The sequence below is a fragment of the Dreissena polymorpha genome, chromosome 1 (assembly GCF_020536995.1).
Source record: "Dreissena polymorpha isolate Duluth1 chromosome 1, UMN_Dpol_1.0, whole genome shotgun sequence".
Classification (NCBI taxonomy): domain Eukaryota; kingdom Metazoa; phylum Mollusca; class Bivalvia; order Myida; family Dreissenidae; genus Dreissena; species Dreissena polymorpha.
The window spans coordinates 104,479,340-104,502,842 of NC_068355.1; the positions used below are offsets into that span (position 1 = coordinate 104,479,340).

A 23,503-nucleotide genomic window follows, 5' to 3' on the forward strand; every position below is an offset into this window, starting at 1 on the left:
TTTCATGCAGATTGGGCAAAAAATGTGTCTTATAGACTGTTCACATGTTTTCACTATATACATATAGAGAAAACTGCCCCACCCATCATGACCATTTTCGAACTCGTCTGAGATATCTATAAAATCGATGTTTAGAAATTATTTTATGATGATTAGGTAAATAATGTGACTTCTAGAGTGTTCACAAGATTTTTTACTATATAAATATAAGGAAAATGACCCCCCCCCCTCTGGCGGCCATGTTTTTTTACCGATCCGAACCATTTTCGAACTCAACCGTCATATCCAGAAAACACATGTTCTGACCAAATTTCATGAAGATTGGACCAAAAATGTGACTTCTAGAGTGTTCACATATGTTCACTATATACATATAGAGAAAACTACTCGCCCCCTGACGGCCATGTTTTTTTCACCGATCTGGACCATTTTCGAACTCGTCCGAGATATCAATGAAACCAATGTTTTGACCAAGTTTCATGATGATTGGGCAATAATTGTGACTTCTAGAGTGTTCACAAGGTTTCTCTATAGCCATATAAGGAATACTGCCCCGCCCCCTGGCGGCCATGTTTTTCAATGGACCGGAACCATTTTTGAACTCAATCAACATATCATTTAGACAAACATTTTGACAAAGTTACATGAAGATTGGGCATCAAATGTGACTTCTACAGTGTTCACAATGTATTTCTTTTTTTTGACCTAGTTTTTGACCCAGCATGACCCAGTTTCGAACTCAGTCGAGGTATCAATAGGACAAATATTCTGACCAAGTTTCATGAAGATCAGACAATAAATGTGGCCTCTGGAGTGTTCACAAGGTAAAATGTTGACGACAGACGACGCATGACGGACAAAAGGTGATCACAAAAGCTCACCATGAGCATGATGTGCTCAGGAGAGCTAAAAAAGAAAAAGAGTTTCAGCACTTTATTTTTTTAATTTTATAAGCACAATACACAAAAAGCATAAGAACTGACCTTCAACTATTTAAATCAAGAGTAAATCATTTAAGCATCTATTCATTATAAAATTACAATCTCAACAAGCAAGTATTGAGAATTACTTAAGCCATAATAACCAGATCTTTAAATAAAAGATTATAGCAAGTGATTTCTAAACACAATAACAAGCTTAATACATTTGAAAATTATCACCCAAAACAAAAGTTGCAACAAAACTAAACTTGAGTTAATTGGCAATGATAAACCTTTAAAAGAATGAGGCCAAACATTGTGTGATGCTTCTTTGGTCTTAACTGAAATATGTTTACACTTTACAAGAGATTAGTTTCACAATAATACCACTGTTGCTATTTTTAGATATTATATACTGTATACAGGATGGGAAAATTTTCAGAGAAAAGAAGAACGTGTTAGTGACAGGAAATATCTATGATTATATACCAGTTGATTGTTATTATTCACATTCGGGATTTTCATGAGCACTAACACTGGTTACAATAATGTTAAACATATTCATACAGGCATGTGTTTAGTAAATAAATTGATAAGTTATTATAAAATAAACAGTATAAAACCTTCATAATAATTAAACATCATAAAAATTTAGCACAATTATTGTCTACTTATAAATTTTATTTCATCTTTATAAATATACAAGTTACCCATTAACATCAGAGTAAAGGTGGTCTGAAGATATACTTTAGCCGCATATTTATATATATTTATACGTGATTATGAGTCAGAAATATATATTTTAATCATAAATCTCTATTGTTTGTATTTGGCAGAAACATTATTTAACTCCATTTTGATAAATGAAAATGCTCGTTTTTATGATGTTGTTCCATACACTTACATACACAATTTAATGGACTACGGATTGACAGAATGTTATTGTACCTGTACCCGCTAAAACGTATAATGTTTAGCATTAAATTTTAACAAATATTTAACATGTACAGGCATTAAGTCTTATATTAGATCTCCGGTCATTGGTTCCCACAAACAATTGTTCCTATGCTAATTTTGACATGGGGGACATTTGTTCCCACTTTGTTTTGACAACGCGGACATTTGTTCCTGTTATTTCGACAACCAAGACAATTGTTCCAACATTATATTGACAGACCAGATATTCATTCTTATAAAATAAATTTGGATAAATGTTATTATAATGACCAGGATAGCAATAATGTAAGAACCCATGTCCGGGTGCCAATATTATTTAGGAATTATTATGTAGGATAAAATCTCTGTCATAGGAATTAATTTCAACTCGAGTCAATATAAGGCAAACACATGAACGATTGTCGGTTGAAACAAAAGCCAGGTATTAATTTATTTATAAAGATGAAACTGGCACATATATATAAAGTTTTCATTTCCTGAATAACTGTTTGGAAATATTATTTTAAATTTGAGTAATTGGCATACAATTAGTCTTAGACATTAATACGCAATACTACTACCAAGAGAAGACATGGATCATAAATATATCCTTAATTGTTTTGAAATGACCAGACATCTGCAACCTGTTGTTCATGACACCTTGTTAGGGCTGTAACGAATACACTAGGTGACGAATACGATACGTATCACGAATACAGGGTGGCGAATTCGAATATTTATTAGCAAATATAAATTTCAATGAACGAAAGTAATACTGACAACTTGACATGACATTAATTTATATAGTATGAAACTATGAGTATTTGTCAATTTGATTAATTGATTATCATTGTATACTGAAAATATGAAATATAACACTTTGAAATAACAAAACACTGACTAGAACTGTCTAAACTTTTAACACAGTTTAAAAAAAAACATCATTACTAGTACCAATAAAATCCTTGAGTAGAACAATTAAGGAACTTGACATGCTAGGTTCCATGTTTGTTGATAAGTTGCACAATCAATGTCCTAAAGATAGACAAAAAATAAATTCCATCTGCTAATCCTTTGTGTGTATGTTTGAGCATCAAATCACTCGTATTTACCTGAATAAACATTAAACAACCATCGAAAGATTTTTCAATTCAATGTCGTAAATATTTTAATAACCGGTGCCCGCCATTTTTGTTGATAATCTCACTGTGTAACATAGTGGGTGGAGTAAACATGATGAAAACGCCGGAATAAGGAGAAGAACATTTAAATATAGGTGTTAATTGTATGAACCTTCATTTGTAAGGTAAGATAAGATGATTAAACTTTCAGACTCGAGACCACGTTGTTTGCATTCGTCAAATATTCGGTTGGGAGGTGGCGAATAACGAATACGATTCGTCCGCAGCCATATTCGAGTAATTCGAATATTCGAATGAATCGTTACAGCCCTAGTTGTTATTGAGTCATTTTTCGCACAGTATCTGATCAAAACAATATTATGGGTTTGTGCTCAACACAGGGGCAACAAGTGTTCCTCAGTTGGAGATATATGCCCCCCCCAACAGGGCTTTAACTAGTAACCCCAATTTCAGGGGTCATCTACTGCCTGAGGCTAATGCACACGTGAAGTATCAAGCCAATCGGTCCATAGGTTGACAATTTATTGATCAGAAACGATTCTCAAACTTATTGTGATAGTGACCTTGACCTTTGACCTAGTGACCTCAATTTTGACAGGGGTCATTTACTGTCTAAGGCCAATGCAAATGTGAAGTATCAAGCCAATCGGTCCATTGGTTGACCAGTTATTGATTGGAAACCACTTAGTGTGATAGTGACCTTTACCTTTGACCTAAATTTCAATAGGGGTCATCTACTGTCCAAGGCCAATGCACATGTGAAGTATCAAGCCAATCAGTCAATTCGTTGACGAGTTATTGATTGGAAACAATTTTCACACTTAGTGTAATAGTGACCTTGACCTTTTACCTAGTGATCCCAATTTAGATACAGGTCATCTACTATACAAGGCCAATGCACATGTAAAGAATCAAGCCAATCAGTCAATTTGTTGACCCGTTATTGTTCGGAAACGATTTTCACACTTAGTATGATAGTGACCTTGACCTTTGTCGTAGTGACCCCAATTTCAATAAGGTAAATCTACTATCCAAGGCCAATACACATGTGAAATATTAAGCGTATCAGTCAATCGGTTGACAAGTTATTGACCAGAAACAACTTCCACAGTTAGTGTGATAGTGACCTTGACCTTTGAACTATTGACATCAATTTCAAATAGGGGTCATCTACTGTCCAAGGCCAATGCAAATGTGAAGTATGAAGCCATGTCAATTGGTTGAGAAGTTATTGTTTGGAAACGATTTTCACTTAGGGTGATAGTGACCATGACCTTTGACCTCAATTTCAAAAGGGGTCATCTACTGTCTAAGGCCAATGCACATGTAAAGTATCAAGCCAATCAGTCAATTAGTTGACCAATTAGTGATCGGAAACGATTTTCACACTTAGTGTGATAGTGACCTTGACCTTTGACCTAGTGACCCCAATTTCCATAGGATTAATCTACTGTCCAAGGCCAATACACGTGAAATATTAAGCCAATCAGTCAATTGCTTTACAAGTTATTGATCAGAAACGACTTCCACAGTTAGTGTGATAGTGACCTTGATCTTTGACCTAGTGACATCAATACAAATAGGGGTCATCTACTGTCCAAGTGTCAAGTGTGAAGTATCATGCCAATCTGTCAATTGGTTGACGAGTTATTGATCAGAAACGATTTTCACACTTATTGTAATAGTGACCTTGACCTTATGACCTAAATTTCAATAGGGTTCATCTTCTGTCCAAGGCCAATATGTGAAGTATAAAGCCAATCAGTCAATTGGTTGATGAGTTATTGATTGGAAACTATTTTCACATTTAGTGTGATAGTGACCTGGACCATTGACCTCAATTTCAATAAGGGTCATCTACGGTCCAAGGCCAATGCACATATTTAGAATCAAGCCAATTGGTCAATTAGTTGACGTGTTTTTGATCGGAAACGATTTTCACACTTAGTGTGAGATTGACCTTGACCTAGTGACCCCAATTTCAATAGGAGTCATCTACTGTCCAAGGCTAATGCACATGTGAAGTATAAAGACAATTGGTCAATTCGTTGACTAGTTATTGATCAGAAACCACTTAGTAAGATAGTGACCTTTACCTTTTACCTAGTGATTTCAATAGGGGTCATCTACTGTCAAAGGCCAATGCACATGTGAAGTATCAAGCAAATCAGTCAATTAGACCACAGATCTATCAATAAACAAGATTATTGATAAATCTTGATAGATTAAAGACCATGATGACAAGGGCTGTTTGTAAAACATGCATGCCCCCCATATGGGCTGTCCGTTGTAGTGGCAGCCATTGTGTGAATACGTTTTTTGTCACTGTGACCTTGACCTTTGACCTAGTGACCCGAAAATCAATAGGGGTCATCTGCGAGTCATGATCAATGTACCAATGAAGTTTCATGATCCTAGGCAAAAGCATTCTTGAGTTATCATCCGGAAACAAGTTTATTGTTTCGGGTCACCGTGACCTTGACCTTTGACCTTGTGACCTGAAAATCAATAGGGGTCATCTGCGAGTCATGATCAATCTACCCATGAAGTTTCATGATCCTAGGCATAGGTTTATGAGTTATCATCCGAAAACCATTTTACTATTTGGGTGACCTTGACCTTTGACCTAGTGACATCAAAATCAATAGGGGTTATCTGCGAGTCATGATCAATCTACCTATGAAGTTTCATTATCCTAGGAGTATGCGTTCTTGAGTTATCATCCGAAAACCATTTTACTATTTCGGGTCACTTTGACCTTGACCTTTGACCTAGTAACCTCAAAATCAATAGGGGTCATCTGCGAGTCATGATCGATCTTCCAATGAAGTTTCATGATCCTAGGCGTATGCGTTCTTGAGTTATCATCGGAAAACCATTTTACTATTTCGGGTCACCGTGACCTTGACCTTTGACCTAGTGACCTCAAAATCAATAGGGGTCATCTGCGAGTCATGATCAATCTACCTATGAAGTTTCATGATCCTAGGCGTATGCGTTCTTGAGTTTTCATCCGGAAACCATTTTACTATTTCGGGTCACCGTGACCTTGACCTTTGACCTCATAATCAATAGGGGTCATCTGCAAGTCATGATCGATCTACCTATGAAGTTTCATGATCCTAGGCCTAAGTGTTCTTGAGTTATCATCCGGAAACCATCTGGTGGACGGACATACATACATACAGACAGACTGACAGGTGCAAAACAATATACCCCCTCTTCTTCGAAGGGTGGCATAAAAATGCTTAAACAAAGAGTGTATAAATGTGTGCAAATATTTAATAAAAGCAAGTACTTAAATCAAGAAGATTTTTTTTAATGTATTAACACTTAAAATGGGAAGTACATATTACTGCTTATTCTGAAAATGTCATCTTGTGTTGAACAAAAACATTACATCACCAAATGTTCAAAAGAGTGAAGGGTTGAAGTAAGATGTGAAATGGCTACACTTTCAGTCTCATTCCTAAACTCTGCAAGTCAACAGACTCTGCGCTTTTATTGATTTTGGCTTATTGTTAAAAGGGTCTATTTAGCTTTGCTGTCATCTAGTGGTATGGAATTCTAAATGAGTTCAAGATATCTGAAGTTTGTCAAATCTGAATATTAACTTTTGTAAGGGACTTTATCACATATTTTGGTATGTTTTTAACAGTTACTTGACAGATGTAAGAATAGTAACAAAAGGCTCTGAACAAAGAAGATGGAGAAGATTCCAACATACACTTAATAGTGCTTAATGTACTCAGAAAATTGTAAATGCAACACTTTGATTTAAAGTAATAAATTAAACATCAAGACTGTATTCAAAATAATTAAGGACATATAGTATAACTTACAAATAAGCACTTGTTACAATGAGACACATTATTAAATATGTGAAAACAATTGATAAACAAGCGTTCTTGAGTTATCATCCGGAAACCACCTGGTGGACGGACCGACCGACAGACCGACCGACCGACATGTGCAAAGCAATATACCCCCTCTTCTTCGAAGGGGGGCATAATAACATATACAATTTCCAACACTCAGTTCATTATTTCATTGAAATATATACAGGTATTCTGAAAATACAGTTTTAGAGCAACAGTTTTTGACACAACTTAAGCAAATGCAATATGAAACTGAAACAAAAAATGAAACCTCTGCATTTATACTTTTTTCATTAAGTTGTATATTTAGGTTCTTCCAATACAATGCATTTCTCTATAAAATAACAGCAGAAATAAATCATTGCCAAATGACACACAGCATATAACAATTATTAAAGAAATATTTATAGCACTTGTCATGTACATAACAATTTTAACTGCAAGCATCTTCATGCAAGTTTGGTAATAAAGGATGTTCCCGCAATTTTGAAACATAAGTTTCTATATATTTACATAAATTACCAATACTCATAACATAGATAGTCTTCCTATTATGTATTAATTAAAAAAAAAAAAACTTGTTGTAAATCCGGAATTAACAAGAGATGTGTTTGTCAGAAACACAATGCCCCCTAATGCGCCGTTTTGAAGCAATATATGTGACCTTTGACCTTGATGGACGACCTTGACCTTTCACCACTCAAAATGTGCAGCTCCATGAGATACACATGCACGCCAAATATCAAGTTGCTATCTTCAATATTGCAAATGTTATGACCAAGGCTAAAGTTTGTGACACATACAGACAGACAGGCCAAAACAATATTAACAATATACCCCTGATCATTCGATCCGGGGGCATAAAAAGGTACGACATGAGACATCTACATAGCAAATAATGGCCAAATGAAAAGTGAATATGACAAAAATATAAAACAGATATATATCTAACTGGAACACAGTGAAAAATTGCATTGATTTAAAAAAATAACACACATATATATGAATATAATTCCAAAGCAAAGAACAAATTTAGCATAATAGAAAATATGTCACAGACACTGATGCACACATCTTATATTTGGACATAAACAAATCCACCATATAATCTCAAATGGAAAAAAGGGCCAAAACTGATTGCAGTAAAATTCCTCCTTTAACGATCACCTACACATTTAGCTGTGAAAGTTAAAGAAAAATAATCAAGCAGTCACAGGAGTAAAACACAAATTATTTTGGAACAATAGTGGAAATTATTTAGTGGAAAATCAGATAAATGGCCATTTTCTGCACAAAATTGTTTGGTTCAATATTATCTTCAATTTTAGATAGTAGAAAATACAAGCCTTTATTACAATCACTTTCACATTAAAATCATTTAAATCACTTCATGGGGACATAATAAAGAGCTGTTTCCGTACAACACACACTTACAGACTCAATGACCCTTAACAGAGCACTATGTAAATGCTAAATAATGTGCATGTACTACCACTTGAACAATCCAGTTAAATAGTAAAGCTTAAAACTATGACATTACAAAGCAATAGTAGATATTTAGTTGTTCTGTATTGCTCTTTTGTATTGATCGATTTATAATTGTTCAGCACTATTCAAATATAGCAGTTTGAAGTTTCAAACATACAATATTACAATACAACAAGAGTAGTGGCTTGCTTTTAAACAAACAATGCAAAAAAGGATTTTAAGAGATTAACATACATGTAAATTTACTAATTCAGACTAGGATTACACAATGCACATTATAATGAACATAAATATTAACAAATAATCAACATTGTAAGAGTATCATACCATAACAAAAAATTGAAAGCATAATAACGTTTTTGAACAAGTTATTTAACAAGGGCTGTTTATAAAACATGCATGCCCCCCATATGGGCTCTCAGTTATAGTGACAGCCATTAGCCATTTTGTAAATATGTTTTTTGTCACTGTGACCTTGACCTTTGACCTAGTAACCTTTAAATCAATAGGGGTCATCTGCGAGTCATGATCAATGTACCTATGAAGTTTCATGATCCTAGGCATAAGCGTTCTTGACTTATCATCCGGAAACCATTTTACTATTTCGGGTCACCGTGACCTTGACCTTTGACCTAGTGACCTCAAAATCAATAGGGGTCATCTGCGAGTCATGATCAATATACCTATCAAGTTACATGATCCTAGGCATAAGCGTTCTTGAGTTATCACCCGGAAACCATTTTACTACTTCGGGTCACTGTGACCTTGACCTTTGACCTAGTGACCTGAAAATCAATAGGGGTCATCTGCGAGTCATGATCAATCTACCTATCAAGTTTCATGATCCTAGGCATAAGTGTTCTTGAATTATCATCCGGAAACCATTTTACTATTTCGGGTCACAGTGACTTTGACCTTTGACCTAGTGACCTCAAAATCAATAGGGGTCATCTGCGAGTCATGATCAATGTACCTATGAAGTTTCATGATCCTAGGCCTAAGCGTTCTTGAGTTATCATCTGGAAACCACCTGGTGGACGGACCGACCGACAGACCGACCGACCGACATGTGCAAAGCAATATACCCCCTCTTCTTCGAAGGGGGGCATAAAAACATACAGCTGTCTACTTCTTTAAAAAATATTACTGGACAGTCGAAGAGACAGCAATACATTTTTTAAATTTTATTCCAGCGTGACAGACTCATACCTTACTGTCCTAAAGACCTACAAAATAGTGGCCAAATGTGATAAAATCCATCAATGGACAATAGACAAACAATAAAGCTTCACACTGTTTACATTAAAGTTTGACCTTGACCATGAGGCTGTGTGATTATGCCTCCTACACTTCATCTCAATGACAAAAATATTTTCACAAAGTTTCCAGAAAATCTATCAATGGATAAAGCAGTATGGATCGACAACATGAGATACTCAAACTTTTGAATATTAAAGACGACCTCGAGCAGGACTTATGCTGTCTGAGCGTCGTCTTTAGAACCGAAATATGGTGGCCACGTTTTATGTAAATCTTTTGGGAACAGGTTGCAAGATCAGACATGTAAATCTGAGCTCTATTTGTTTATTTTGAAGTATGACCTTGGCCTTTAGACAATGTGCATACCTCATGCCTTTAATGACCTTATCATTCTAGCCACATTTCATGAAAATCATTAAAAGTGTATAGGAGGTATACAGCAGACTGATTGACAGAAAGATCCACACATGACATTCCTATAATCCTTCCTACCACTCTGAACAGGGGGATTGAAAAACTTAATTAAGCAAAACATACTTTCAATATGCTACATAAAAGGTTGTGTTAAGTTACACAAAAGCACAGAAATTAAAATGAATGAAGCAAGTTACACAAAAACACAGAAATTAAAATGAATGAAGCATAAAATTGAGTGGATATTGATAATTCTTTATAACAAGAGCACCGCATAACGGGTGCCACGCTCGGCTGCGAAAGCTTGTCAGAATAATTTTTTTTTTTTTAGAGGTCACAGTGACCTTGACCTTTGACCTCGTGACCCAACAAGAGATGTGTTTGTCAGAAACACAATGCCCCCTACTGCGCCGCATTGAAATAAAATGTCTATCATTTGGCAGGTATAGAAATCATCTCCCTTTAAAGGTTATTACTTCCCTTGAATTTTGTCCAATCCAACCGGGGGGGGGAGGGGTGGGGGGGGAGGGTCTCACAGTCAATTATGACCATGTCAGACATCACTGACAACCAAGGCCTGTGGTTTAAAAGAGATCATAACCCAGAGTTGATCATGTATCTATGGACATAAGTCCACAGGTGAACATCAAAGAAATTATAATTATATCATTTAAAAAAAAACTTTGAAAAATCAATAATTTGGGTTATAAATAATCAAAATAATAAATCTGTACAGTAACTGTGAAAAGAACTTCAATTCTTGGTAAGGAAATATATAATATGAGATTTATAATTATATAAATAACTTCCCTTGAAAATAATTGTCTGTAACAAATATCTATTTTTAGTAGCAAATATTTTAAAGCCACTATACTGTGACTGTAGATTCACCACTTAAAATGTGCAGCTCCATGAGATGCACATGCATGCCAAATATATAAAGTGGCTATGTTTAATATTGAATAATTTTCTCCCTTTTTAAAGCTTATTACTTCCCTTAAATCTGTATTTTTTACCATAGACCGTAAAGAATGACCTTGACCTTTTACCACAATGTGTTTCTCAGAAACACAATGCCGCCTACTGCGCCTCTTTGATTTATTTAACAAAAATATATATGTGGGCAGGTCAGATAACTATGTCCATTTAAAGCTTATAACTTCCCTTGACTTTGTTTTTTCGACCCTAGACCTTGAAGGATGATGTTCACCTTGAAATTGTACCACTCAAAATGTGCAGCTCCATGAGATACACATGCATGCCAAATATCAAGGTGCTATCTTGAATATTTAAAAAGTTATGGCCAATGTTAAAGTTTTAGCACGACGGACGACGAGCTGGCTATGACAAAAGCTTGGGTTTTCTCCGAAAACAGCCTCGCTAAAAATGATGAATATCTAAACAATTAAGCAAAGGTTTAGCTTTAACCTTGTTCACATTGAATCATTAATATTAAATTATACATTTGTATAATGTTTAACAAATTTTATTCTATAATTATATATTTCTTTATGAAATAACACCCCATCTGAAATGTTTGTGTGTATTCAACATTGTTGATTACAGCCACATGCGCAGTGTGACGTTTTTCTTTTGTTCATTTTCATAAAGTCATTTATGTTCTAGAGTTGTTTTCAGCCATGGTCTTAATTTCATTTTCAAAACACAGAAATATGCGGAAATTATGGAATAAATATAGTGTCATGTGCTTTGTAAAGCAATATAAATGCAATGTGAAGGGTGGAACTAATTTTTAAACAAGAGGGCCTGAAAGGCCCAATGTCGCTCACCTGAGATAACAAGATATTATTGGGGCAAATGTTCTGACCAAGTTTCATGAAGATCGGAAAATAAATGTGGCCTCGTGTTAACAAGATTTTACTATAGCCATATAAGGAAAAATGCCCCACCCCCTGGCAGCCATGTTTTTCAACCAACCGGCATCATCTTTGAACTCATCCAAGATATTATCGGGATGAATCTTCTGACCAAGTTTCATGAAGATCGGACAGTAAATGTGGCCTCTAAAGTATTAACAAGATTTTACTATAGCCATATATAGCCATATAAGGAAAAATGCCCCGCCCCCTGGTGGCCATGTTTTTAAAGCAACCAAAACCATTTTCAAACTCATCCAAGATATCATTGGGACAAATCTTCTGACCAAGTTTCATGATGATCGAAAAAAATATGTGACCTCTAGTGTTAACAAGGTTTAACTATAGCCATGTAAGGAAAAATGCCCTGCCCCCGTGGTGGCCATATTTTTCAACCAACCGGCATCATTTTTGAACTCGTCCAAGATATTATTGGGATGAATCTTCTGACTTGAGTTTCATGACCATCAGACTATAAATGTGGCCTCTAGAGTGTTAACAAGATTTTACTATAGCCATATATAGCCACATAAGGAAAAATACCCCGCCCCTTTGCAGCCATGTTTTTCAAGCAAACGTAATCATTTTCGAACTCATCCAAGATATCAATAAGAAAAATCTTCTGACCAAATTTCATGAAGATTGGACAATAAATGTGGCCTCTAGAGTGTTAACAAGGTTTTACTAAAGCCTTATAAGGAAAATGCCCCGCCCCCTGGCGGCCATGTTTTTCAACCAACCGGCATCATTTTCAAACTCGTCCAAGATATTATTGGGATGAATCTTCTGACCAAGTTTCATAAAGATCAGACAATAAATGCAGCGTGTAGAGTGTTAACAAGATTTTACTATAGCCATATATAGCCATATAAGGAAAAATGCCCCGCCCCTTGGCAGCCATGTTTTTCAAGCCAACGTAACCATTTTCAAACTCATCCAAGATATCATTAAGACCAATCTTCTGACCATGAAGATTGGACAATAAATGTGGCGTCTAGAGAGTTAACAAGGCAAATGTTGACGTCGCAAAATGCACAACGGACGACGGACAAAAGGCGATCACAAAAGCACATGTTGTGCTCAGGTGAGCTCAGGTGAGCTAAATAGAACGAATAAAACATTACAGTATAATGCACAATAGTTGCTATAAAACAAAATGTCCTTGAAGCCACTCATTATTAAGAAGTACTGTGGAAAAGAAAGTATGATTACGGATGCAATGAAAGACCTACAGACATACTGGCACAGCAGCTACTGTTTGCATGCCAAAGTTATTCTGCAAGAGCATAATATCTACAATATCTTTAGAATAAATAGTCAGTTAACTTTACTACTGATTTCTGCACTACTGAATCATCTGTATCCGTGGCTTGGCAGTTTTAGGCATGGCAGACATGGACATGGTAACTTTATCTGATATCCAGATGGGAAGCAATCCAAATATGTAGGTGACAAAGTCAGCCCCTGCTCCACAGGGGTAGCGTTCTCGGGGTCGCTTTGACAGCAGGCCACTCCTCATGGCACGAATGACTGGGGTCAAATCATCTGGAAGCATTTTGAAAATTCCAAGTAAATTGTTGTAAATTTCATCTAAATATTCTCGCCCATATGTGGCCTTGGTCTGTTCGTCCATTGTGTCCCAGATTTCCTCCCGTTTAAGCCGCATCGATGAATCAGAAGTGTTTTCTGACCAAAAAAATACAAACAAGAACAATTATTTGAAGGTGAATATAGAGTTATATTATTTAAGTAGTATCACCGATGCATACAAATGTGCTCTAAAACCTCTGGATATTTAATCTTTTTTTTTTATTGCTAAACCTTGAGGCATGAAAGATTACTGTTTAATTACATTAAATATTTTTATGTGATAAAAATAACTATGAATGTTTTTAAAGATGAACAGGCCAATAAACTGAAAACCTACATATATTTAAATGGGAGGCCTTTTCTCTAAACTTTACTAGCAAATTTAAAGTCAGTGACACTGCCTGTGTGGGTGCCATAAAGTTACCAGTAGCGTATCCAGTGGGCTCAATCAGAGAGACCTTGATGTCCCATTTCCTCATCTCCTGCCTCAGCGTATCAGCATAAGCAATTAGCCCGTGCTTGGATATGCCGTAGATACCGTAACCCTCAAATGAGATTCTACCTGGAAACGCACCAGTACAATCATGGCACATTAAAGAATAAACAAGGGCTGTTTGTAAAACATGCATGCCCCCCATATGGGCTGTCCGTTGTAGTGGCAGCCATTGTGTGAATACGATTTTTGTCACAGTGACCTTGACCTTTGACCTAGTGACCTGAAAAACAATAGGGGTCATCTGCGGGTCACGATCAATGTACCTATGAAGTGTCATGATCCTAGGCAAAAGCGTTCTTGAGTTATCATCCGAAAATCATTTTACTATTTCGGGTCACCGTGACCTTGACCTTTGACCTTGTGACCTCAAAATCAATAGGGGTATTATCTGCAAGTCATGATCAATCTACCTATGAAGTTTCATGATCCTAGGCGTATGCGTTCTTGAGTTATCATCCGAAAACCATTTTACTATTTCGGGTGGCCGTGACCTTGACCTTTGACCTAGTGACCTCAAAATCTAAAGGGGTCATCTGCGAGTCATGATCAATCTACCCATGAAGTTTCATGATCCTAGGCGTATGTGTTCTTGAGTTATCATCCGGAAACCATTTTACTATTTCGGGTCACCGTGACCTTGACCTTTGACCTAGTGACCTCAAAATCAATAGGGGTCATCTGCAAGTCATGATCAATCTACCCATGAAGTTTCATGATCCTAGGTGAATGCGTTCTTGAGTTATCATTCAAAAACCATTTTACTATTTCTGGTCATCGTGACCTTGACCTTTGACCTAGTGACCTCAAAATCAATAGGGGTCATCTGCGAGTCATGATCAATGTACCTATGAAGTTTCATGATCCTAGGCCCAAGCGTTATTGAGTTATCGTCTGACAACCACCTGGTGGACGGACCGACCGACAGACCAACCGACATGAGCAAAGCAATATACCCCCTCTTCTTCGAAGGGGGGGCATAAAAATACTCTTCAAAATGTTATTGTTATTTGGCCATGAAGTAAAACTTATTAGGAACTAGACTTTGAAACAAAGAATACTCCCACATGCCAATGTTGTAATATTAATGTGGCATGATGTAATTGAAGTGTTAGTAGAAAAAAGGAGCATAACTATTGTAATTTTTAATATTGGACAATAAAAAGCATGCACAATTTCTTATCTTATGAAATGAAGCCTTCAAATTTTAATGTTGGACATTGAACATTGTAAAAGCCTTCCATCAAGTAAGCTTTTAGGCATGTAGATGGACAGACTGACAAAGAGAGACATTCATGTATAACCCAAATTACTTTGTATAAGGTTTATAATTATTATTTACTGTCTCTGAAACTTCCTTGTCAATTAAAGTATGTATAATAGATTAAAGAATGCTTTAATCAACAGACAAATTCATAGAACACAAAAAGCCTTAAATAAATAAAAAGACTTAAATTGCCATAGACTTTAATAATGACGATTTTACATTATGAAATCACAAACTCAGCTTAATATACAATCTACATTCTATACTTAATATATTTGTACAAAAAGCAAACCACTAAGTGACATCTATCTTAAATAAATGTATAAGTCACAACCAGTTTAAAGGGCCAAAACACTGTAATCTCACTGCCTTAACATCACTCCGATTTTTTCTGTTAAAACCCACCTAAAACACTTGAAACAATGATGATTCTGCCCTTGGCTGGTCTCATCAAGGGCAAGAAAGACTTGGTAACTTTTATTGCACCGAACAGGTTTATGTCCATGACTTTCCGTGTGATCCACTCAGATATCATTTCAAGCTCCCCAATGTAGCACACCCCTGCATTGCTGACAAGTCCCCACAGACCTGTAAACATAATAAACAACTATAAAGCTTGTTTTTCAAAGCTTCTTTTAAAACCTGTAACTTTGTATGCTTAGTTCAAAGAACAAGAGGGGCCAAATTCCTATTTTGCTCACCTGAAACACGTTAAAAAGGCATTGATGTGATCTGCTTTTGTCATGTTTTTTACCCATGACACAAATATTATGTAGGCTGTGACATTATTGGAACAAATGTTCTGCCCAGATTTGATAACCAAGAATGAAAAGTCTGGTGCACATAATGTCATGTCATACCAGGAAAACCTGCATTACCTCATGCAGCGTTAATTTTAATGATTCTCAATGGATTATAACCATTTTGGAATTCAGCTGAGATATCAAAAGATAAAATTATCTGACCAAGTTTCAACTCAAAATGTGAATTTAGTAAACAATGCTTCACTAAATCCATACATGTGTATATTGAAAAGGCCCTCCTCCCAGACCGCCATGGTTTTCAAAGGACCAGAGCCATTTTCAATTGAGAATTAGAATAAAATGTTCTCTGCTAGATTTATCATGTTTATACCAAAAATAAACAAGATGGCCTGAAAGGCCCAAAGTCGCTCACCTGAGATAACAAGATAATATTGGGACAAATCTTCTGACCAAGTTTCATGAAGATCGGAAAATAAATGTGGCCTCTAGAGTGTTAACAAGGTTTTACTAAAGCCATATGCCCCGCCCTCTGGCAGCCATGTTTTTTTAACCAACCGTCATCATTTTTGAACTCTTCCAAGATATCATTGAGACCAATCTTCTGACCAAATTTCATGAAGATTGGAAATAAATGTGGCCTCTAGAGTGTTAACAAGATTTTACTATAGCCATATAAGGAAAAATGCCCCGCCCCTTGGCAGCCATGTTTTTCAGGCAAACATAATTATTTTCGAACTCATCCAAGATATCAATAAGACAAATCTTCTGACCATATTTCATGAAGATTGGACAATAAATGTGGCCTCTAGAGAGTTAACAAGGCAAATGTTGACGGCGCACGACGGACAAAAGGCAATCACAAAAGCTCACCATGAGCATGTTGATAAATAAATGAATTAATAAGGTTTCAGTAAGAACAAAGAACTTTTGACAAAAGGAGATCGCAAAAGCTCACTATGAGTGTGTTGTGCTTTTGTGAGCTTAAACATTTGCCAGCCAAAGAGTTTGAACCCAAAACCTCTACCAGCAACAGATTACACACTACCACTAAACCAGGCAGGCTTTGGAATTCAGAAGCTAGTTAAAATGCTATATCAGTATTACATTTTTGTAGTTATATTATCAATGAAAAATCTTTAAAACAGTTTAATATTTTACATTATGAAGGATGATTATCTAAACACATATTTGGGGAAAAAAAAATTCTTAATTAGACGCAATAGTTTGCTTGTTTGAATATATTGCGTAAATTCCTTTTCTGAATCAGTAACAATTGTTTTTAAACTTTTGCAAATTCCCCTATAAAGCTTAACTTCAGTTAATTAAATTCCATGCCTCTTGATGACCTTAATCTTAATAGTAAACATATTTCATTAAAGAGAAAAAGATATGCAATATCATCCCAAAATGTTTTATATTTAAATGACAAATAAGCAAAGCGATTTATAGAATAGTTTACCTTCACTGCCAACATGGGCTTGTACAATGCTGACAGCTGCCTGAATGTCTTCATCTTTGGTAACATCCAGCTGCAGCAAGTGGACCCTGAACACAAAGTCTTTGGTTTAAATGGCATTGTAAATGAATACTATAACAGTTTTTTTTATCTGATTTTGGGGAAAGGGCCTGGCCTTTTTTGAGGGGAAAAAAACGCCAGATTTGGGGGAAAAATAAAGATGTCTTCAATCATCAATTTAACATATTTTAATGTTTTTAAAACAAATTCAAGGCAAAAGATTATTAAATTATTCAATTTGTTTCTTTTTTTCTACACTGGATCAGGTTAATTTATATAATTAAAGGTTCTCCCTCCTTTTTGTAAGAGGGAAAAAATACATCTTGGGGGAAAGGGCCGATATTTGGCTGGTCTCAAAGAAGGGGAAAAAAATGTATACACACAGTCATTGGTTAAATTGGTATTATAAATAGACCCTGAAAACCAAGTCTTTGGTTAAACTTTCATTCTTATTGAAAACTAATCACAAGGTCATTGGTTATAATGATATTCTCTATGGACCCTAAAAACTGCATTCTCACAAAACACAAAGTCATTGATTTAACTTGCTTTTGTCATGAAAAAAAAGTTTAATGTATTAAGTTCATGAAACAACAAGAGATGTGTTTGTCAGAAACACAATGCCCCCTAATGCGCCGCTTTGAAGCCATATATTTGACCTTTGACCTTGAAGGATGACCTTGACCTTTTACCACGCAGCTCCATGAGATACACATGCATGTGAAATATCAAGTTGCTATCTTCAATATTGCAAAAGTTATCGCAAAACTTTAACATAGGTTAAAGTTTTGGGACAGAATGACAGACAGACAGACAGGCCAAAAACAATATGCCCCCGATCATTCGATCCGGGGGCATAAAAACAAAGGGACCAGGTCCTGTGATTGTGTTCACCATCTGATATTTGTCAAACTAATGATTGGAGATAAACTGTGTTCTCTTCTGTAAGCAATACATAACACATATAAAAATCAATACTCTGTCAGTAACCAACTACTCAAAATTTGCTAAGGATAAGTTTTTATAGTATACATATGTAATTTAAAGTTCACCTCTAGCTAGATCAGGGCTTTTTTTCCTTCTTTGCGATTGGCCGTGGACGGACATTTCACAATTTTGACACGGCCAATTCACAAACCTGACATGTCCGTGAATATTTACAAAAACGGCCGATTTAAATCGTGAAAAACGGACTTTTCGTGCTCAAAACTGTCAAAAACGGCCATTTCGGAACAGAAATATAAGTTTCATAACCTCGTTTTTAATTCCGAATTCGCGAAAAATTGTCGACTCACGTTACCGATGTTTGCTTGTTTTAATCGATTTTAAAGTGTTGTGTAACCGGTGAAACCGGCGTAAATAGTAAAAGCTCTGCCTAGCGACGTCACTATAAACAAGAAATATCTTTAAAAAAGATATACGGCGTAAATAGTTTAATGAATGAGATCAAGGATAGCGAATGTCTTTTTCTGTGCAGTTCTTAGCTGCATCACACGCAGTACGGGATGTTACGGGGAGTTTTCGCGGCTTATTTTACATTATAACATATTGCTGGTCATAAACCTATAGATACAAAACAGAAAACCACAAGAAGAATGGAAGTGAAATTTAAACATATGAGTCAACCGACCACACGAGAAGTATCCGTATTTATAGGCGCGTTCTTCGAACAAACCTGTTTTAGTGGTTTGTCGGGCATTGCTATTTGATTCGATTAATAACAGTATCAATTATCATCGTGCTAATGCTTAAAAGTGATATTATGGGCATTTTGCACTGTTGAATTGAGCTGAAAAGAATTAACAGGTCAAAATAGTTAGTTAAAATGTGGTTACTGATTAATTATCTGCAACTCACCTTGCTACCAGTTGTTTATAAAAATATATTTTATATTCGATATTCTTACGTGACCCACCCAGTCCTGTAAGCTGAAATGATCCGTAAAACAATTTCGTGTCTTTGTGTCGTATGAACAAATCTGCACTAAAACTAAATTTAGGTTCAACTCGTAAACGCATGATCAGTTGTCAAACGAAAGTACGGTTGATATTCAAATGCATTATTTTTCTCTTTCTTGTATATTGTTTTAGTATGATGATGCTGCATTAATTAATATAAGTGTATATGAAGTAGAAACATCAAAAATAATCAACGGTTGCGATAGACACCTATAAACTGTTACATGCTCATAATATCACTTTAGTACATTAGGCAATATGGACGAATAATTATTGTTAAATTTATCAACAATAATATTTATCATTGTATTGTTGAAAACACATTAAGAATCTATTATTTACATACCATAATTATATTGCTGAATATCTTCATTTAACATATTTCTGGTCTAAAGAAAATTCCAGGTCACCTAGTTCACGGATAGCGTCTTTATTATATAACGATTATTTTACTGGCCGCCAACTCCGGTGATGACCCAGGCCCGTACCCAGGCACTGGGCCCAGGGGCCCGGGCCCCCCCAGCTGGCTGTCTATTTATGATTTTTTAATAATGGGCCTACTGCAAATTGTTCTCACATGAAAGGGCCCACAGTACACTTCCCCGCAATACAAATGCGCAGATGTGTTTTATTGCCCCTGATACACAAGGGGATTAGCGCTAATTTACTCGCCAGTGGAGATAAGCCCCTAGGCTATGTTTTCTTAGCATTTTGTACACACATCCCCGATCTGTCAATTACCCATTGTGCTCAATGCTTCATCTTTTGATGGTTGGTTTAACACGTCTTTTGATTGGACAAGGAAAGAGAAACAGCGAATGGATGGAACTGATACAGAAGGTCGTAGGTCTGAACGATAATAGTGTTTTCTCTTTTGAATTCAAACCTCCTCTAGAGTCATACATTGTTATATATTTCTGTGAAAACTGCGTTGTAGATGATAAACATTTTATTATGGATTTACTTTGAAACTTTAGAGGAGGTTTGATTTCAAAGAGAAAATACTAGTAGGTTATATGTCAGTGACTGACATATAACCATAGTAGTATTTTCTCTTTGAAATCAAACCTTCTCTACAGTCATACGTTATGTTACATTTCATAACAAAGATTTTTAGTTTCAAAGGTTGCTTTTCTTTCTTCATAAAGTGTCATACATTTCTGAAATCTAAAGCTTTAAACATGTGTGTGAATTTCATACCAAGGGGCCGTCGATAAAGCATGTCACGCTTTTTTTACCATTTTTACCCCCACCATTTCACAAACTGTTACAAAATCTTGGACCCCCCCCCCCTCCCGTAAAGTACGTCACAAACTCACTCTTTCGAACATTTTTTAAAATTAATACCTAATTCAAATTTAATTTAAAACACAATTCACTATTAAACAGTATTAAAATTTCACTTACCGGTAAAAGAACTTTCACATTACAGGCTTTCATGACTGTAGGGTTGTTACGATGGGCAGTATGAATACTTATCCACGTGTTAACCTCTAATAAAAACTAAATTATAATTTAGATTTTCTTTCAACCATTTACTTACTTAAAATGCAACAGTCCAATAAATTATTTTGTCATTGAAATATGTGTGGAGGTTGTGCCCATTGAATATGCAGGCCCAGCCAAGTTGCCTATTAAACATTCGAACAACACATTCAGGAGATACGCAATTCGTCTTATTTTGACATAAAACTAATTCGGATGTTTCACACATTTTTGAAAATTATTGTAAATTCTACTAAAGAAATAATAAATAAATTAGACATATTTTTGTGACATCACACATGGCCTGACCCACCTCCCCCATGTCACAAACGGTCACACTTTCTTACTCACCCTCCCCCCACCTGGAGCGTAACATACTTTATAGACGGCCCCTAATGGTTAAAGCTGTAGACTTCAGAAAGGTGCTGATTTACTTGTTATAATTATTTCCATACATTTATAGCACAAAATAATGTTATATATGCATTAAAATTCACCTTGAACAGTGCCTAATAAAAAAATATAATCGGGAGGGGCAACCTCTCCCGCACCCTCCCCGTTTGGCCCCCCCCAGTCAAAATTTCCTGGGTACGGCCCTGATGACCTGTATATAAACTCTGAACTCGCGGGTTGAAATGCAATGCTTTAAAGTGAGGCCTCGCTTCCATTGCTCTTTATACTTTTACATGTTAACATGTTGACAGGAATAAGGAAGTAAGAACTAAATATGAGAACATAGCCTTTTAAGTATAAACGCTCTTGCGCTGGTAATACTCTGAAAATAAAAGGTGTACGCACAAACTGTATTGATGTCGAGAATTGAGTGTAAAACTGTTCTATCTATTAAGCCTTTTCATTCGAGATAAAATTGTTTCATACAGTAAAACAGTGTTACAAAGACGCGGATATGTTTCCAATGTTCTGGTGGTAAACTCAAATCAGCCAATGGAATAAATGAAGTGTATTCATTCGTACCTAGCCGCGGGAAATTTTATTGGAATTTTATTGGACACTTACAAAGGTCAGGCTAAGGTGAAAAGCTGGCTTATGCAGCTTACGCCGAAAAAAATGGCGACGCCGAACGCTCGTTACTACACGAAGAAAATTAAAAAAACGCAAAATAATCCCGATTTATTTAAATTTGGGATAACAGTGAAGAAAAAAAAGCTTTATACAGAAGGGTAAGTTTTGAAACATGCACATTGATAACATTATAAGGAAAGTCATTTGATAAAGTGAAAGCATCTGCCGCGGCTTATGTATTGATGGACGCTAGTCAAAACGGCCCCTAGTCAAAACGTCCCCTAGTATTGATGACCGAGACTTGTTATTCGTACCTGTTTACGATTGTAAATCTTGGAAAAAGTAATAATGTTGTCCCTTCATATATATTTTTTTAATTTAAATGCATATTCATGACGCATATTCATGATTCAAACTTTGTATGTAGTCTATTTATGCTTTGTGAAAAAATAAAATAACTCGTTTACATTACTTACAAAAGTACTGTTTTTCAATGTATACCTAATGTTTCAGATCAAATGACAACCTCCCAGGGAGATCATCATGCACTGGCGAGGGTCAGGCTCACAGAACATGAAAATTATCACGAAGAAGGAATTTTCCTCTTCAGATATCAAGAGAATTATTGACATTTTCAAGAGTAAAAAGAACAGAGTTCTAAAGCTGTAAAGTCCAGAACATGTCTGAGTGATGTACCCTTGAAATGTTCTATGTTTATAAATGTTATTCCTGTAGTTAAGAAGTGTTGGGACCAGGTATTTTAGTTGCATTTGGTACATGCATAATGTTTTGCAAATCAGATATATGTATATGTGTTGTTGTTGTATCAAATACAGTATTCATAGAAGGAAAATATGCCTTTATTGCATTATTTAAGGAAATTTTGATAATATTCAAGTGTTTAACATGCTTTAACTATGCTAATGCATTGAACTTTGAATTTCACAAATTTAAGAAGTTCGCGACTCGTTTTTTCACAATTTTAAGAAGTTCGCGACTCAATTTTTCACAATTTTGAAAAGTTCGCGACTCAATTTTTCACAATTTTGACAAGTTCGCGACTCATTTTTTCACAAAGTGAGGGGCCAGGGCCGCTTCACAAAGTCAGGAAAAAAAGCCCTGAGCTAGATTCAGCCAGCGTCACGCATCAATGATAAATCAATACATAAAAATAAAATAAAAAACACACATTATATCACTCAAACAGGACTTAAATTGTAGATAAAAGAATTATCTTTCATCCTATGAAAAAAAGAGAAATATGTCTAAAGCAATTGTTCAATTTAAATTAAAAAGTGATTCTTAGCAAATTTTGAGTAGTATACATGTACTATGTGCGTGCAATAGATGGCAATGCATGTGTAAACGAGGGACAAAATTGTCACAAAACCAGGTTTTCAAAACAATATATTTATAACTAGAGCTTTGTCACAGACGTGACGTACATGTATACCCCACATGCTGCATTGACACAGAATATTTTGCATTATGT

General features: G+C 35.7%; 1 protein-coding gene across 1 annotated transcript in view; it reads right to left on the reverse strand.

The window, feature by feature from the left end:
* Positions 1–5,127: 5,127 nt before the first annotated feature.
* LOC127865204 (retinol dehydrogenase 7-like) overlaps positions 5,128–23,503 on the reverse strand; it is a 42,825-nt gene continuing 24,449 nt past the window's right edge. Inside the window, exons 3-6 of the mRNA XM_052405196.1 lie at positions 17,489–17,574; positions 15,671–15,853; positions 13,930–14,067; positions 5,128–13,601 (exon numbers count right to left, since the gene is read on the reverse strand). Of these exons, the coding sequence (XP_052261156.1) occupies positions 13,261–13,601; positions 13,930–14,067; positions 15,671–15,853; positions 17,489–17,574 (748 nt within the window). The 3' untranslated portion in view covers positions 5,128–13,260. The remainder of the gene's footprint in view (positions 13,602–13,929; positions 14,068–15,670; positions 15,854–17,488; positions 17,575–23,503) is intronic.